Below are 20,002 nucleotides of genomic sequence, written 5' to 3' on the forward strand. Positions count from 1 at the left end.
ATGATTTGATTTCACTTTTTACCAATTGCCCCCTCTGCCTTTCTGCTTGTCCTTTCGATATAATGTATATCCTTGGACATTAAGCTCCCAGCTATAATCTTCTTTCAGCCATGATTCAGTGATGCCTGCAACATCATACATACAAATCTGCAACTGTGCTACAAGTTCATCTACCTTATTTTGTATACTGTGTGCATTCAAATATAATACCTTCAGTCATATATTCACCCTGATCTGCAGCTACTATTATCCACCTTTCCTATGTTAATTCTTGCTTTGAAATATATGCAGCTCAAAATACTAGTAGCACAACGCTCAACTTTTTGATTCCTAACTTTGTCAGAGGTCTTACCAATATCTGCCTCCACAACCTCTTCACTAACAGTTCTGGCAGTCTGGTTCCCATCCCATGCAGCTAGTTTAAACCACACCATGCAGAATTAACAAACCTCCTTATTAGGATATTAGTCCCCCTCCAGTTCAGGTGCAAACCATCCCTTCTGTACAGGTCCCACCTTCCCTGGAAGAGAGCCCAATGATCCAAAAAGTCTGATCCCCTCCCTCCTACACCAGCTCCTTAGCCACATATTAAACTGTATAATCTTCTTAGTTGTGGCTTCACCAGCAATGTGACATGGGTAACAATCCTGAGGTAACAACCCTGGAAATCCTGCCCTTTAACTTAGCACCTAACTCCCTGAACCCCCTATGCAGAACTTCATCGCTCATCCTACCCTTGTCCTTGGTAACGACCGCTGGTGGTTCACCCTCCCACTTAAGAATGCTGAGGACTCGATCTGAGATGTCCCGGGCCTTGGCACCCGGGAGGTAACATACCATCCGGGAACCTCGTTCTCATCCGCTGAGCCTCCTCTCCTTCTTCTAACTACCAAATCCCCTATCACCACAACATACCTTTTCTTCCCCCTTTCCTTTTCTCCCCCTCTTTCCTTCTGAGTCACAGAGCCGACTTAGTGCCAGAGACCCAACTACTGTGACTCTCTTCTGTTAGGTCAACCCTCCCCCCCACCCAACAGTTTCCAAAGTGATATACGATACATGTTGTTGAAGGGGGGAGAGGGGGCACTTGACTGGCTCTGCACTAGCTCCTTAACTCCTTTCCCCTTCCTGTCACCCATTTCCTGTGCCCTGCATCTTGGATGTAACTACCTCTCTATATATCCTATCTATCACCCCTTCAGCCTCCCGAATGACCTGGAGTTCATCCAGTTCCAGTTCCAACTCCTTAACAAGGAGTGTTAGAAGCTGCAGCTGGATGCACTTCTCGCAGTTGTCATCAGGAACACTGGAGATCTCCCTGCCTTCCCACATCCCACAAAAGGAGCATACCACTATCTTGCCTGACATCTCTACTGTCCTAGCTGAGCAGATATAAAGAAGGGAAGGAGAAAAAAAACAATCTTGAGTTTTTCTTTTGATTTCTCTAACTGAAGCCTCTCCTAGCTGAAGCCTCAAAGAGCTAAAGCCTCAAAATCACCACTCTGACGATGACCGCTGTACTTGCTCCTGCCTTCCTTTAATGTACTGTTGCTTATCAACCCAAATGTGAAATGGTCGCTGGTCAAAGGTCTATTTTGCTGAAGTGACTCGCTGCTCCCTTTTCTACTCAAGCAGTGGACCCGAATGAAATCCCCTCCTCTCAAAAATCCCTCTAAGTTGTAGCATAAGTTACAAGAAGGCATATGGTATGTTGGCCTTCATTAGTCGGGAACTGGGTTCAAGAGCCATGAAGTAATGTTATGGCTCTAACTCTATTAAACCCTAGTTAGACCAGGGTTATGTTCAATTCAGGTGTCTCCTTATAGGAAAGATGTGGAAGCTTTAGAGAGCATGCAGAGGAGATTTAACAGGGTGCGGCTTGGATTAGAGAGCGTAACTTCTGAAGGTAGATTGAGTGAGCTGGAGCTTTACTCTTTGGGGTGAAGGGGGTGAGAGCTGGCTCTATAGAGGTGTACAGAATGATAAGAGACATAGATCAAGTGGATAGTCAGAGACACTTTCCAGGATGGAAATGGCTTACGAGAGGGCTTAATTTTAAGGTGATTGGGGGATGTCAGAGATAAGTCCATTACACAGAGAATGGTGAGTGCATGAAACACCCTGCCAGGGGTGGTGGTAAAGGTAGATATAGAAAAGGTATTTAAGAAATTCTTAAATAAGCATATGGAAGATAGAAAAATGGAGGGTTATGTAGGAGGGAAGGGTTAGATTGATCTTAGAATAGGTTAAAAAGTTGACATAGCATCATGAGCTGAAGGAACTTTACTGTGCTGTATTATTCTATGTTCTATGAATGTAACAGTGTGCTTATTCCTTCATTGATTTCAGACAATGCAGTTTTAAAGGTTAGCAATAGCTAGTAGAGCAACGTCAGATCCTTCACTAACGAGCTTCTATCTGACAATGACTTCTACTGATAGTTACATATTACAATAATTAATTGAAAAATTATAAATCTGTAAACATATTAATGCATGCATGGTGCATAAATGTTGCAATATTTCCCAGAGGTTTAAAAATACTTTAGGTCTTGTCATCGTCAGTTCATGGGATTCCTCCGATGAAGCTGACAGAACCCACAAAGGGCCTTCAACTTTCTTTGTTTCATTTGTAATGAATGTTTCAGTTATGTATAGTGTGAGTTTGAAACTCTATAATGGTGGGCACATTAATTTGATTTGACATGGGAAATAATTAAAATCCTACCCATGTATCCATAGGCATATAAAGCTTCTAAAAACCAAACCTATTCTTCTTCAGTACTTGTGCTTCTGGATACTCCTGATCTACATTGGCAAGGTTCCAGGAATTTGTTTCCTTGCTGTTAACTCTCATCATTTTCTTTTCTATTGCCCTGGCATGGGTAATCTTCCCATCTTTGTCTTGGCCTTATCGGGAGCATTTGATTGTATGACCTAGTTTCTATCAGCTACTTGTAGCTGCCTTAAGGTCTGGTCATCAGCTGCACCCAGTTTTGAATTGACAAAACTCATCTCTTGCAAAATACTAGTCAGGTTTGAAAGAGGTGATGAATATCACAGACCGTCTTTCTGAAGCAGGCAATTAATCACGGGTAATTTTTTTGAGAATGGCATTGTGTTTCTACGACAATTCGGGACTATTTTTTCATCTGTCTGTTGTGTCTCATGATTTGTCCTCTATATAGTATTCTAGTCTGCATGGTCAATTTGGAATTAAAAGAATACATGAATAATTTAAATTAATATTTTATGATATCACCAATTTTGTCAACAACCAGTGATTTCCTATAATATGCCTGAATTGGCACAATGGTAATTCAAATGAATTATATGTTAAATATTAAAGAACTATATCACACTAGCCCTATTTAAAAGGGTAAGTGCCTTTTCCAAATTCACATTGTTTCTGAATCAAAATGTTTAATATGAAAGCATTAATTCTCTGACTTTCTGGCTTACCAAATCTCTCTGTAGATGTTCCTCAACTAATCAGAGAGTAATGTGGCTGGTTGCTTTCAAACAGTCTATCAAATAATCATTATGCAGCATTTAGTAAATAGAGTTGCCTGTCAACCTTAGATTAGAGCTGCCACTATGTCAGCAATGCTCTTTTGTACTAATTGAACAATCTCTTTCTGATAACTGAACATGACACTATCACTAGGAAGTATCGGAATGTGTTAATACAGTACCAGAGGTACATATTGCCACTGGATAATTGAAGGAAGTTTGGGATTTTGTTTAAGGAAAATATCAAAGTTCAGATTCAGATTTATTTATCATGAACATACAGTAAATGTGTCATGTGTGTCAACAAACAACACACCTAGGGATGCACTGGGGCAGCCCACAAGTGTTGCCACACATTCCAACGCCAACATCGCATGCCCTCAATGCTTGGCAGAACAATAACAAAACAGAACAAGACAAGCAACCAAACAACAGTAAAATAAGCCCCTGTCCTCCCTTCCACCCTCCATGCAAACAGTCCTCAGATTCCAGACAGGTCTCCAGTCTCCAGGCTTCAGCCATCAGGCCTTGACTTCGACTTTTGATCAACCTTTGGACTCTGATCATCAGTATCAATACCCAGACTAGCCGATGACGACCTCGAATTCCAGGATCGAACTCTGGGCCCGCTGACTGACAAGCCCTCGCGCCTCTTGCTTGCACAGACATCCAATCCGAGGGACCTAACATCCATAGGTGTCCTTCATCACCCATCCACATCTACAAGCATGCAGTGGAGGCATAGACTCCAAATATCCTTTGTCCCATGTCTACATGTCTGGGAAGCCTAGTTTCTAACTCCTCCACATCTCTAGCCCTAAACGCTAATCTGACCTCTAACACCCCCACCTCACCCCCACTAAACTTTAATCTGATCCTTAACTCCCCTCTCTGGACCCAAAACCATTTTACAAACTTAAAATACAACTAAGTCTAAGCCGTGATAGAGACTGTAGCTCGATGCTATTTTGAAGAAAAGCAGCTACCAGTTATTTCTCCGGACTCATCGTGCAGTCAGAGGTATAACTCGTGAGATAGTCTAAAGTTATGGTAATTCCCAGTAGATGAGTATCCTGTGTTCAATGAGAGCTGGTACAGAAAGTGCTTGATTGTTAATTTCGGTGAATTGGCACGCTTTTGAGAGGTTTTAATGACAATTTGTTAAGTTAGATTTATTAATGGAGTGTTATAAGTATTTACCGAGTTTTTTATGTTTGGTGATTGTCTCAAAATGAGAAGGATCAGGGGTTTATTAGTTGATACCTCACATTTGAGGTAAATTTGTTGAAAGATGTACTGATAGTTTGTACCATGGTTTCAATATATTGAGCTTTTCAGGAATAAATGTGTAGAATCTGAAATCCAACTTCATTTCAAAGGTGTGCTACATTTTAAAATTCATCCAAGTCAACAATTCCAAGACTCAACAGCAAATGTATCCAGCTATTGCATTAGTTTAATTCATCAGATGTAAACTGCCTTCCTCGATTGTATGCTGCATGGTACTTTTCTAAAAGTTCCCTTTTCAGTTCTTTTAAGATATTCTTAGAGGTTCCCCAGGGCTAACAAATCATAGAATTGGAATTATTCAGTTTATCCATGGCCCATTATGAATAATTCAGTAACGTTTGAAATGCCATTCTATTTTAATCAGAAATACAACATGGTAACAAGCCCTTCCAGCCCATTGAGTCCACACCTCCCAATCACACCCACGTGACCAATTAACCTGTTAACCCATGCATCTTCGGAATGTGGGAGAAAACCAGAGCACAGTCATGGGGAGAACGTACAAACTCCTTACAGACAATGGCAGGAAATGGACCCACATCATTGGTGGTGTAATAGTGTTGCACTAGCCTCTTTGCTACCATGAAACTTACCAGTCCTATGATATTATTCTATTTTGGAAACTAATCTTCTCATTTTCAGTATCCTTGGGTGGAACTTGTATCTAGACAAGCACCAGAATTTCCTTGGCATAGAGGACAACGTGCAACTGCTGGAAGATGGAATTAATATGGATAGCTGCCTGCTGGTGGGCATGGATGTGATGGGCCAAATGGCTAATTAATTAGGTGCCGCCTGGCACATAAATGTCAGCTCAGATCAGAGGCAACGCAATCGGCAATCGCCTCTGATCTGGGCCGACATTTACGTGCCGCACGGCACCTAATTAATTAGTTTGTTTATTTCGGCTTTTTTCTTAAAGATGTGTTGGGTGTGTTCCGGCTACCACTGCACCGCTGCATTCTTCACGGCTCGGTATTGGTCCGCGGCCCGGAGGTTGGGGACCACTGATGTAGATGAGAGGGGGTTGTCTAAGACAAAGGGCAGAGGTTTACAGTGAGAATGGGAGATTTAGAAGAAGAATTTTTGACACAGAGAGAGTGGTTAAAATCTGGAATGTGCATCTTGAAGAGTTGAAGACAAACTGCCTCACATCATTCAAGGACCATTTAGATACAGGTTGAGTACCTCCTATCCGAAATTCCAAAGTCTGAAAACTTTTGATATCCAAAATTTGAGCACTGACATAAGTCACAAAAAGGAAAACTCCACAAGGCTCTGGGAAGGTTCCCAGGCGATGCGCAGGTCTCTGCACACCACGGACAGTTCTGAGAAGTGATCTCACATATGTAATGAACAGATATGTAATGAAAATTAGGAAAAACTAAGATCTTGGTCATGTATGAAAGAGTGGATTTGTCAACGTCAGAGTGAACATATGCCACAACATGAAACAAGCAAAGATACATTTATCAGGAACTGAAAATTGAAGGTAGTTATTAATATTCAGCAGGCTGGTTGCAGAAATTTAAGAAAAGTCACAGCATTAAATTTTAAAGATTTATGGTGATAAAGCATCTGCTGATCACGAAGCTGCAGAGAAATTAATTGATGAGCTTGCCAAGACCGTCACTGATGAAAATCTACCACACTAAAAGCACTATAGAAAGCATCCTATCTGGATGCATCACAGCTTTGTATGGCAACTGCTCTGCCCAAGATCACAGAAACTGCAGGGAGTTGTGAATGCAGTGCAGTCCATCGTGCAAACCACCTCCCCACCATTGACTGTATACTTTTCCTGCTGCCTCAGGCAAGCAGTCAACATAAACAATGACTGCTGTCACCCTGGTCAATCTCCCTTCTCCCCCACTCCATTGCACAGAAGATACAGAACCCTGAGAACACAAACCACTGGGCTTACTTACAGCTTCCTACCGGCTGTACTTCAAGACTCTTGAATAGACCTGCTGCACAATAAATATGAACTCTTGATTTCTGTCTACTTCACCATGTCCCTTGCATTTTATTGCCTACTTGCACTGCACTTTTTCTGCATCAGTAACAGTTTCCCCCCTCCCCTTTGTACTACTTTATGTATTGAATGATCAGTCAGGGTAGCATGCAAGACAGCATAGCAGTTACCATAATGCTTTTACAATGCCAGTGATTTGAATTCAATTCCATCACTGTCTGTGAGGACTTTGTACGTTTTCCTCATGACAGTGTGGACTTCCACTGGGCGCTTCGGTTTCCTCCCACATTCCAAAGATGTATGGGTTAGCAGGTTAATTGGTCACATAGGTGTAATTAGGCTGCAAGGGCTCGTTGGGCTGAATGGGATGGGCCTGTTATCATGCTGTATCTCTGAAGAAATAAAATAAGGCTTTTCACTCTATCTCAGTACTGTGACAATAATAAGCCAATGACCAATTGAACACTGTGGCACTCCTCTGCAGTGGACACACTACAACATAAAATTCACCAAACTCTCTACTAAGATTTGAATAAATCCACTTGAAGAAAACATCAGGAAGCAAATCACACACAAATGTTAGCAGAAATCTGTAATTCTCTCACCCCAAGATTTTGAATGCTGTGTCACTTGGAACTATAAGTTTTGAGAATATTGGAAGCTCATTTGGTGAGGACATGAAGATAAAGAGTTGAGTAATAGATCAGCCATGATCCAACTAAATGTGAAGCAATCTTTAGACACCAAAGGACTTACTACCATTCCTGGTTCAAACTGATGAAATAAAGAGTGCTTTCTAAAAAACTGTTAAGTTTTAACTGCCCCCCACAACCTATATAAACAGATCTATTCCCTGAAGCATTTGAATCTGTTGTAATACAGCACAAAATTTAGGTACTTGGCTGTACAATTCCTTTCTCACAGCACTTTGTGAAACCTTGGGATGTGACACTTCATTATGGCAGTGAAGTTTCAGTCTGACTTCACTAATAAGTTACCTGTGTATTATTTTACAGAAATCCGGTATGCTTTATAATAAATCCCGTACAATGTCATGTATTTTTGTATCTGTGTAAACAGTTCCTAAGCACAAGCTCCTTTTTTTTTCCCAATAGGGATTGTATGAAAGGAGATGATGCAGAAAATAAGAAGATTGGTTGTACTGTTAATTTGTTGGTAAGCAGTTAAATTTCTCTTTAAGGTGATTTTTCTTTTCATTCACTAAAAGAAGAAATAAAAAATTAATTCCAATTTCATTACAAAGTGTCATTGACATTCATTTCTTGGTCAGATATGCTTTGAGTTAGATGTAAGTTATAATCCTCTCAGTATTTCTATAACATGTATAACCCTCTGGTTCTGTCAGCTGTGTAAGTCTAGGGAAGACCATCTCTGGCCCCACTAAATGTATGAGATTGAGATGCAAAACCTCCTGTTTGTGTGGATGCTGTGTGATGTGTTACCCCGTTACAAATCAGTACCACGAAATAACAGATAGGAGACCTTATGTAATTAAACAATTTAGCTTTGTAATCCTTAATTTGACTAGAAGGTTAGTAAAGTAAAACAAAAAGAAAAGGGCCCATTTTAATGAAACAGTCTAATGTGCACAAGTTGGAGCTCACGGCTTCCCTTCCACTGGCCCACCATCAATTTCCCCAGGCTTTGTTGACTCCCGGCCCCACTCCAAGTCCACTCATTTCTGGTGTCTACGACCTCTCCTTTCTGGCTTCTTCTCTCCCCATCTTCTGCCAAACAAAAGACCCAGACCACCTTGGTCGCAGGCACACAACAAGAAAAAAAACACTCCTTTCATTCGACGGCATACATTCCAAAGCCCCCGTTACCTCTAGCCATAACCTAAACACTGCTGCTACGGAAAAACCATTACATTAGCAGTGCTACTACAGAAAGACAATTACATTAGCAGTGAAACCTTTCCCAGGGTGTTACACATGACTTTGGTGGAAGGTTATGGATTCTTCAGAAGTGTTTCATAGAGCTTGGTAGAATGCAGAGTAAAACTCCCTGAACACAGTCACATCAAATATTCCATAAGGAAGAGTATGGCTTAGATTCAATTCAGATTTAATTTGGATTTATTCGTTTATAAGACCGTAAGACATAGGAGCAGAATTAGGCCATCTGGCCCATCAAGTCTGCTCCACCATTCAATCATGGTTGATCCTTTTTTTTTCCATCTCCTCCTCAACCCCAGTTCCTGTAATCTTTGATGCCATGTCCAATCAAGAACCTATCAATCTCTGCCTTAAATACATCCAACGACCTGGCCTCCACAGCTGCTTGTGGCAATATATTCCACAAATTCACCACCCTTTGACTAAAGAAATTTTTCTGCATCTGTTTTGAAAGGGTGCCCCTCTATCCTGAGGTTATGCCCTCTTGTCGTAGACTCTCCCACCATGGGAAACATCCTTTCCACATCTACTCTGTCTAGGCCTTTCAACATTCGAAAGGTTTCAATGAAATCACCACCCCGCCCCCCCCCCGCCGCCATCCTTCTGAATTCCAGCGAGTACAGACCCAGAGCCATCAAATGTTCCTCGTATGATAACCCTTTCATTCCTGGAATCATCCTTTTGAGCCTCCTCTGGACCCTCTCAAATACCAACACATCTTTTCTAAGATGAGGGGCCCAAAACTGTTCACAATACTCAAGGTGAGGCCTCACCAGTGCCTTATAAAGCCTCAGCATCACATCCTTGCTCTTGTATTCTAGACCTCTTGAAATGAATGCTAACATGGCATTTGCCTTCCTCACCACCGACTCAACCAGCAAGTTAACCTTCAGGGTGTTCTGCACAAGGACTCCCCATATCCCTCTGCATCTCAGATTCCTGAATTTTCTCCCTGTTTAGAAAATAGTCCACACATTTATTTCTACTACCAAAGTGCATGACCATGCATTTTCCAACACTGTATTTCATTTGCCCATTCTCGTAATCTGTCTAAGTCCTTCTGCATCCTACCCGTTTCCTCAACACTACCTGCCCAATCTTCATATCATTGCAAACTTAGCAACAAAGCTTTCTATTCCATCATCTAAATCATTTATATACAGCATAAAAAGAAGTGGTCCCAACACCGACCCCTGCAGAACACCACTAGTCACTGGCAGCCAACCAGAAAAGGATCCTTTTATTCCCACTCACTGCCTCCCACCAATCAGCCAATGCTCTAACCATGTTAGTAACTTTCCTGTAATACCATGGGCTCTTAACTTGGTAAGCAGCCTCATGTGTGGCACCTTGTCAAAGGCCTTCTGAAAGTTCAAATATACAACATCCACTGCATCCCCTTTATCTACCCTACTTGTAATCTCCTCAAAGAATTCCAATAGGTTTGTCGGGCAGGATCTTCCCTGAGGGAAACCATGCTAACTTTATCCTAACTTTGTCACCAAGTACTCCATCACCTCATCCTTAACAATTGACTCCAACATCTTCCCAACCACTGAGGTCAGGCTAACTGGTCTATAATTTCCTTTCTGCTGCCTTCCTCCTTTCTTAAAGAGTGGAGTAACATTTTCAATTTTCCAGTCCTCTGGCGTCATGCCAGAGTCCAATGATTTTTGAAAGATCATTTCTAATGCCACCACAGTCTCTGTCACTACCTCTTTCAGAACCCGAGGGTGCAGTTCCTCTGGTCCAGGTGACTCATGTACCTTTAGGTCTTTCAGCTTTTTGGGCACCTTCTCTTTTGTAACAGTATCTGCACCCACTTCTCTTCCTTTACACACTACATCAGGCATACTGCTAGTGTCTTCAACAGTGAAGACTGATGCAAAGTACTCATTTAGTTCATCAGCCAATTCCTTGTCCCCTGTTATTATTTCTCCTGCCTCATTTTCTAGCAGTCCTATATCCACTCTCATTTCTTTTATTTTTAACATACTTGAAAAAAACTTTTACTATCCACTTTGATATTATTTGCTAGCTTGCTTTCATATTTCATCCTTTCCCTTCTAATCATTTTTTTAGTTGCTCTCTGTAGGTTTTCAAAAACTTCCCAATCCTCTATCTTCCCATTAATTTTTGCTTTGTTGTATGCCCTTTCCTTTGCTTTTACAATAACTTTGACTTCCCTTGTCAGCCACAGTTGTACCATTTTTCCATTTGAGTATTTCTTCATTTTTGGAACACACGTGTCCTGCACCTTCCTCATTTTTCCCAGAAACACATGCCATTGCTGCTCTGCTGACATCCCTGCCAGCAGCTCCTTCCAATTGACTTTGGCCAACTCCTCCCTCATACCACTGTAATTTCCTTTACTCCACTGAAATAATGCTACATCGGACTTTACTTTCTCCTTATCAAATTTCAAGTTCAACTTAATCATATTGTGATTACTGGTTCCTAAGAGTTCTTTTACCTTAAGCTCCCAAATTGCCCTCAATTCATTACATAACACCCTAGAAGGCTCAATAACAAACTGCTCTAAAAAGCTTAGGCATTCAACAAATTCACTCTCTTGAACCCCATTGCCAACCTGATTTGCCCAATCGACCTGCATGTTAAAATCTCCCATAACTACCATAACGTTGCCCTTTTGACTCACCTTTTCTATTTCCTGTTGTAACCTGTGGTCCACCTCCCAGCTACTGTTGGGAGGCCTGTATATAACTGCCATCAACGTCCTTTTACCCTTGCAGTTTTTTAACTCAACCCACAAGGATTCAACATCTTCCGATCCTTTGTCACATCCTTCTACTAATCTCATGCCATTCTTTACCAGTAGAGCCACACAACCCCCTCTGCCTACCTTCCTATCCCTCCAATATAATGTGTAACCTTGGACATTTAGTTCCCAACTACAACCATCCTTCAGCCACGATTCAGTGACGGCCACAAAATCATACATGGCAATCGGTAATATTGCAATAAAATCATCCACTTTATTTCTTATACTATGCACATTTAGCTACAACACCTTGAGTACAATATTTGCTGTCCTTTCTGACTCTGCGTCCGTAATGATTTGATACTCAGCCCGTTGGCTGCAACTAAGTCCCATCACCTGCCTGCCCTTCCTGACAATCTGACTGCACACTATCTTTACTTTTTTACCACCCGTCCTTTCTTGAGTCCCTTCACTCCTGTTCCCACTCCTCTGCCAAGTTAGCTTAAACCCTCTCCAACAGCTCTAACAAACCTGCCCACGAGAATATTTGTCACCCTCGGGTTCAGGTGCAACCCGTCACTTTGGCACAGGTCATACCTCTCCCAGAAGAGATCCCAATTATCCAAGACCCTGAAGTCCTGCCCCCTGCACCAGCTTCTCAGCCAGGCATTTATCTGCTAAATCATCCTGTTTCTACCCTCATGGGCGCATGGCACAGGCAGAAGTCCAGAAATTGCTACCCAGGCGGTCCTGCTTCTCAGCTGTCTGAATTCTTTTCAGGACCTCTTTGCTTTTCCTTCCCATGTCATTGGTACCAATATGTACCAAGACATCTGGCTGCTCCCCCTCCCTCTCCAAAATCTTGTGGGCACGATCTGAGATGTCCCTGAGCCTGGTACTTGGGAGTCAACATACCATCCGGGTGTCTGTTCATGTCCACAGACTCTCCTGTCTGTTCCCCTCACTATTGAGTCCCCTATCACTACTGCTCCCTTCTTCGCTCTCTTTCCCTTCTGAATCTCAGAGTTGTATATGGTAACATTTATGTACTTTGATAATAAACTTACTTTGAACTTTTGAGCTTTGAACTTTGATCTGAAATCCAGACCTCCAGCTCTGAGCTCTCTAAATTCAAAATAAAGGCATCCCTAGAAAGAACCATCTAATATTGCCGGGTTAAGCATAACTCAGGTTACATACCATCTAAAACTGCTACATATACAGTTCCATCCTACACTCCCAAGATGAATACAACAGCATCAAACATAGTAAGATTTTCAAGCAACATCGTTAGACATAGGCTGTGTCTGGGTTCTCAGTTAAGATTAGCCCTTTTTACTAGTATGTTTCAGCTCTGATTTTCAAGTATTTATAGAAATTTACATTTATTTCAGAACTTTTACAAGTCAGAGATTAACAAGGAGGAGATGTACATCCGTTATATCCATAAACTGTGTGACATGCATCTACAGGCTGATAATTACACAGGTAAGGGTCAGTAAGCTTGATACAAGTTCCATAGAAATGAAAAGTTTCATATTGTGCTAAAGCAATACTTCATGTGACTGGACTCCACACTGTTCTTGTACAGCAGTCACTGAAAGCAAGCATGCAAGTACAGCAGGCAGTGAAGAAAGCTAATGGCATGCTGGCCTTCATAAAAAGGGGAATTGCGTATAAGAGCAAAGAGGTCCTTCTGCAGTTGTACAGGGCCCTGGTGAGACCACACCTGGAGTACTGTGTGCAGTTTTGGTCTCCAAATTTGAGGAAGGACATTCTTGCTATTGAGGGAGTGCAGCGTAGGTTCACAAGGTTAATTCCCGGGATGGCGGGACTGTCATATGTCGAAAGATTGGAGTGACTGGGCTTGTATACACTGGAATTTAGAAGGCTGAGAGGGAAACATATATAAGATTATTAAGGGATTGGACACGCTGGAGGCAGGAAGAATGTTCCCGCTGATGGGTAAGTCCAGAGGCCACAGTTTAAGAATAAGGGGTAGGCCATTTAGAACGGAGTTGAGGAAAAACTTTTTCACCCAGAGAGTGGTGGATATATGGAATGCTCTGCCCCAGAAGGCTGTGGAGGCCAAGTCTCTGGACGCTTTCAAAAAAGAGATGGATAGAGCTCTTAAAGATAGTGGAATTAAAGGTGATGGGGATAAGGCAGGAACTGGATACTGATAGTGGATGATCAGCCATGATCACAGTGAATGATGGTGCTGGCTGGAAGGGCCAAATGGCCTACTCCTGCACCTATTGTCTATTGATCCTTTGTTTCATGGTCTCATGAACCAGACACCAACGTTTGTAAGTTTTTCCCATGAATGTGAATAACCTCATATTTTGTGGCATTATACTCCACCTGCTACTAGTTTGATTTATTAACTTAATCTGCCAGTAGCTTTTGTCTGCTTCTCAGTCAATTTTTTTCCACTTGGCTTTATAGAATCAGCAAACTTAGATGCCTAAATCATCAATATATACCAAGTTGTGCAGAGCCGAAGGCCCAATATAAATCCTTCAGACAGCTAACTGATCTGCCAGTCAAAAACTTGTTCATTTTGCCTCACTTATTTAGCACAGCAATGTGAAAATTGAATTAATGACAACAAAATTATTGACACTGAACTTTACAGTTGTATTTAACTAAGCCTCAAGTTTGTCAAACTGGAAAAAAATGAACACATTGTGCATTGTGTGGCTTGATAGTATTCTGAGTATTCATGGATGAAGACTAGATTGTCCTTAGAATCTCTAAGCCTATTTTGATAACCTTGATATTTAATGTTCAGAATGTACTGCATGTCTTAAGAGATCAAAATCCCTGGATTTATAAGCTGGATCAGAGTGTTCCCCCAAGAAGCCATTTCTTTCAAGTTTTGCCATCACCAGTCTCTTCTGATGTCTTGAGTAGTATTACTCACTCAGTGAATTCAGCTCCAGCTCACTGTTCTGCATGTATGTCTCTCCTTTCACCATTCTGAAGAGATAGTTCTCTCCTTGACTTCCTTGTTCACATTTCCATCTCCACATACACCCATTCCTCTTGCATTTTACCTTCCCATGCAATTGCAGGAGCTGCAGACCTTGCCTTTTCCCTCTTCCCTTCCCAGTATCCAGAGGTGTAACCAATCCTTGCAGGTGAAGCAGTGATTCACTTGTTAAAGAGACTGATATAGAATGAACAAAGTTAGGTATAATTTCCAAAGTGGATAGAAGGATATTACACAGGGAGTATAATGGTAAATTGGTAAATCGGTTTATTATTGTCCATGTACAGAGATACAGTGTAAAACTTTGTTTTGCATGCCAACCATACAGATCATTATCTCAGTACATTGAGGTGGAATAAAGGAAAAGCAATATCACAGGGCAGAATGAGGTGAATTCTTAGAGACAGAATATTGACTGGAAAAAAAAGTAGAACAATTATAAGTAATGAGTAGGTCTGCAGAGAACAGCTTGCAAAAGTCACCATACTCCAGTGTCATCTGAGAAATGCAAAACTGACTAGTTTGGCAACTTTTAAAAAAGCATAATAGCTAAATAATGAGAATGCAGAGCTGGGGAGCTCAGAATGATCCTGATGTGCTAATATAAAATTTATAAAAGGCTAGTAGGCAGATACATCAAGTATTTAAAAAACTAACAGAAAGTTATTGTTCATTGCATACCAAATTTAAAGTTTGACTGAACCTCTGGAATTTACAATGTTGGGTTGGGATGTAGAATTGTTATTTTTCTTGTAGTTTAACTGTCCTAAGCTTTTATGTATATATTCACCTACCTGCATGTACTTGTTCAGTGAATTTTCCAGTAATTATGATACAGTTACTTCTGTATTTTTCTGGAAACATTTTAGTTTTTAGTAGTAAATATCACGCTACTTATATCTGGCTATTTTATAGGTTAATTGTTATCAACTGAGTGTTTGTTACCTCTAGTAGAGTATGAGATGACCATGACTGCTTTTTTTTCCTTCATCTTTTCTTGTTCTCACCTCTCTTGGTTGTTTTTCATTCTGGTAACATTTAATAAAATGGCCATTAGCAAGAAGTTTTATGCCTCATTCTTGACTTCTGAAGTATCTTTGTACCACAAAAGCATCAAGATCCAACAACAGTCAGCACCTTCAGTGTAGAGGGGAGAAACCTAATTATTTTTCTAATGTTAGAGACTGTAGGATCTTATTAGTTTTATGATAATATAGACTATTTCTTAGTGTCCATGCTTTTTGAATTGATGTGTCTTTCCGTCCTTTAGAGGCAGCATTTACACTGATGCTGTACTGGGAACTGCTTCAATGGGAAGACAGACCCTTGCGGGAGTTTCTGCACTACCCAGCACAGAGTGAGTGGCAGCGCAAGGAGGGATTGTGTCGCCAGGTCATCAACTACTTCAACAAGGGGAAGGTGAGTGCCAGAGCTGCTGACATCACTGGTGGCAGAAAAAGTGGTCAACTATCAGCTGTCTGTGGCTGCTAAATCTGTACTTGTGAGACAAAATCATAAACATCTGGAAACCTCTGAGAAATTCCTGATGGTGTAACTGAGAGCGCCTCTGCATCATAATGGAATCATGCAGGGTATCCTGAAATACAAAGAAACATTATCAGGAGAAAGCCAGAGCTATCAACGCCATCAGTTACTGAAAACAAGCTAATTAGAAACATCAGAAGTATTTTGCAAAATAGTTAAAAGACTGAAAAGACACAATTACTCTCAAAAGCTTCTAAACACACCAAGCACTTTAAACAATATAAGAGATGGGTTTACAATTCATTTGAAATTTTACAGATATAGATTGAGAATATTTTGTATTAATTAGTTATGATTAATGGTATTAGACATTGCCACCATCGGAAAAAGACTGTGACTCTACTTCATCTATAGCTCTCATAATTTTATAAACCTCTGTCAGGTCTCCCTCAGCTTCCAACACTCCAGGAAAACATTCCAAAGATGTATGGTTAGTAGGCCAATTGATCCCATGAATATAGTTGGGCTGGAAAAGCCTGTTACCATACTGTATCATTAAATAAATAATATATACTGTACTGTGCAAAAGTCTTAGGCACGCATGTAATTCTCGAGTTAGGAACATGTTTTATTGCATTTCTGCTGTCCTGTGAAGTGTTTTTATTTTAGCAGTTTATCTGCAAATGCAGTGTGTCCTGTTAGTTAAGCTTCATAGACTTTTGTTTTGGCTTCAGCTAAAGATAGCAAGCCGTTTGGCCAACTTAGGAATGTTGTGTCAGCCAATCGAGTTTGTTTTGGTAGGGTGTTGTAACATTCTGCCTGTAACATCTGTACCTCCAGATCCCTCTGCCCCTCCACACTACCAAGTATCCTGCCATTTACTTTGTACTCTGCCTTGGAGCTTGTCCTTCCAAAGTGTACCACCTCACACTTCTCTGGGTTGAACTCCATCTGCCACTTCTCAGCCCACTTCTGCATCCTATCAATGTCCCTCTGCAATCTTCAACAATCCTCTACGCTACCTACAACACCACCAACCTTTGTGTCATCTGCAAACTTGCCAACCCACCCTTCTACTCCAACATCCAGGTCATTAATAAAAATCACAAAAAGTAGAGGTCCCAGAACCAATCCTTGTGGGACACCACTAGTCACAACCCTCCAATCTGAATGTACTCCCTCCACCACGACCCTCTGCTTTCTGCAGGCAAGCCAATTCTGAATCCACCTGGCCAAACTTCCTTGGGTCCCATGCCTTCTGACTTTCTAAATAAGCCTACCGTGTGGAACCTTGTCAAATGCCTTACTAAAATCCATGTAGATCACATCCACTACACTACCCTCATCTATATGCCTAGTCACCTCCTCAAAAAACTCTATCAGGCTTGTTAGACACGATCTGCCCTTCACAAAGCCATGCTGACCGTCCCTGATCAGACCATGATTCTCTAAATGCCTATAGATCCTATCTCTAAGAACTTTTTCCAACAGCTTTCCCACCACAGACGCAAGGCTCACTGGTCTATAATTACCCGGACTATCCCTACTACCTTTTTTGAACAAGGGGACAACATTCACCTCCCTCCAATCCTCCGGTACCATTCCCATGGACAACGAGGACATAAAGATCCTAGCCAGAGGCTCAGCAATCTCTTCCCTCGCCTCGTGGAGCAGTCTGGGGAATATTCCGTCAGGCCCCGGGGACTTATCTGTCTTAATGTATTTTAACAACTCCAATACCTCCTCTCCCTTAATATCAACATGCTCCAGAACATCAACCTCACTCACATCACAGTAGTTGGCCTGATCAGAGGGGATGACGAGATGGCCTACAGAGACAAGGTCCAGCACCTGGCCGCGTTGTGTGCTGACAACAACCTGGCCCTTAACACCCAGAAGACCAAGGATATCATTGTGGACTTTAAGCATGCTAGGAGCCACACTCACATCCCCATCTACATCAACAGAGCTGTAGTGGAGCGGGTATCAAGCTTCAAATTCCTTGGTGTCCACATTTCCAAGGATCTCACCTAGTCCTTGAACTCCTCCATCCTGATCAAAAAGATGCAACAGTGCCTTTATTTCCTGCGGAGCATCAAGAAAGCTCACCTCTGTCCCAGGATACTGACAGACTTTTACCGCTGTACCATTGAGAGCATACTCACCAACTGCATCTCAATGTGGTATGGCAATTTTCCCATATCAGACTGCAAAGCACTCCAGCGTGTGCTGAAAATTGCCCAGCAGATTATCGGCATCCAATTGCCCACCATTGAGAACATCTACCATAAGTGCTGCCTGGGCAGGGCAAAAAGCATTATCAGGGATGCATCTCACCCTAACCATGGACTTTTTACTCTCCTCCCATTCAGCAGGCGTTACAGAAGCCTCCGCTCCCGCACCAGCAGGCACAGAAAGAGCTTCTTCCCCGAGGCTGTAACCTGCTGAACCTCACATCACAGTGCTAAGCATTATTGCACTCATATTGTACTGTCTCAGTACTTTTATATTTATGTGCTGTAGCACTTACTTTTTATTTGCAGTTATTTTGTAAATAACACTATTCTTTGCATTTCTGGTCAGATGCTAACTACATTTCGTTGGCTTTGTATCTGTACTCGGCACAATGACAATAAAGTTGAATCTAATCTAAATTGCCCTCACCGTCATCAAGTTCCCTCTCATTGGTGAATACCGAAGAGAAATATTCATTGAGGACCTCGCTCACTTCCACAGCCTCCAGGCACATCTTCCCACTTTTATCTCTAATCAGTCCTACCTTCACTCCTGTCATCCTTTTGTTCTTCACATAATTGAAGAATGCCTTGTAATTGTAATGGGCCCTTCTTTTCTTTTTCTGTTAACTGTTTGTTGAAGTTGAAATATTGGTAAACTGGAGCAGAAGTTTTCTAACAGTCGAATAATGTCCTGAGTTGTAACCTCTTTTGCTGAAGTGACCCCTAATGCCATACAAGTAGGGGTTTTGCAAAATGAAGTGAAAAACCTGCAAGCCAAGGTATGTGGGTTGAAGTCACTGGTGCTGCAATAAAATGTGACATGTCTGCTAGGAAACCCAGCCCACCTGTAGACCTTACTAAGGCGAAATATGCTGCTGAAAGGGGTCTTTTGACTAGGGAGGCAATTGGTATTTTCTGGTACAACTGTGGAGATGATGGACGTTTCAAGCGGGTGTATGAAGGACAGGAAAACCTTCAGAAAGTAACCCAACAGTTGCTTAAACAAAAAAGGAAGATGGAACACTTCAGAGGGACCCAGTAAGGGAACAGCCTGGTGTCTCAGAGAGAACACTTTCCAATCAGTGCATCAAAGGAAATACTAAAGTACAATACACTCTTCCTGAAGGTTTAATGGAACCAAGCTCTGAAGTATCTATACAGACTGAATGTATTTGATGTATTTACAATAGATGCCACTCAGTGCCTTTGAGATTTGGGGGCTGAGTGCTGATGATTCAGTAAGATGGTATTTGCCATTCAAACTGGAGTTTTCGGAAGCAGATGTTCAAGTAGCTGAGATTATTGATAACACTACTGTTGGCCTGCCTGGATCAAAAAAGGTGAAGCTTCAACTGAAACTCTAGTGTTATTAAATTACTATGCTAAAGTTCAGAAAAAAAGAAAATGCTTTGAAAATGTTCAGTTGAAGAGCTAACATGGCAGTAATAGCTGATGAACCTCTCTAATGTGTTGAAGAGTATGTTAGTATAATATACATCTCTTAGCTATTAAAGAGAGTTTTACCTAAAACTGCTGATATCCCAGATGACATTACTTGTATTGTGTTCGCAGTTCTGTTGACATTACTTGCATTGTGTTTGCAGTTCTGTTGAAGTGTCATAACAGGGGCAGTCTGGGAGCAGACCCAAATGCAAGACACAGACACTGAAGTACCAGGAACAGGACTAGCACTAGAGTTAGGGACATGACAGGACACAGACTTGGGCTAAGACTTGGCTAGGAAAGCAGGACCAGGACAAGAAACTGGGAACTAGGCACCTGGGCTTGGACTCCGAGCCAGAGACTGGACAAGGACCCAGAACCTGGGTGTTGACTCGGGCTCAGACCCCAGAACTAGGCGAGGACA

At 41.6% G+C, this 20,002-nt stretch overlaps 1 protein-coding gene across 8 annotated transcripts in view; it reads left to right on the top strand.

The window, feature by feature from the left end:
- The window catches only part of dock3 (dedicator of cytokinesis 3), a 966,938-nt gene that overhangs the window by 852,156 nt on the left and 94,780 nt on the right, over nucleotides 1–20,002 (top strand). For all 8 annotated transcript variants that reach the window (XM_063067780.1, XM_063067785.1, XM_063067784.1 and 5 more), the window contains 3 exons: nucleotides 7,893–7,953; nucleotides 12,813–12,906; nucleotides 15,684–15,832. In XM_063067780.1, coding sequence (XP_062923850.1) covers nucleotides 7,893–7,953; nucleotides 12,813–12,906; nucleotides 15,684–15,832 — 304 coding nt within the window. The remainder of the gene's footprint in view (nucleotides 1–7,892; nucleotides 7,954–12,812; nucleotides 12,907–15,683; nucleotides 15,833–20,002) is intronic.

The sequence above is a fragment of the Mobula hypostoma genome, chromosome 15, assembly GCF_963921235.1.
Source record: "Mobula hypostoma chromosome 15, sMobHyp1.1, whole genome shotgun sequence".
Lineage (NCBI taxonomy): Eukaryota > Metazoa > Chordata > Chondrichthyes > Myliobatiformes > Myliobatidae > Mobula > Mobula hypostoma.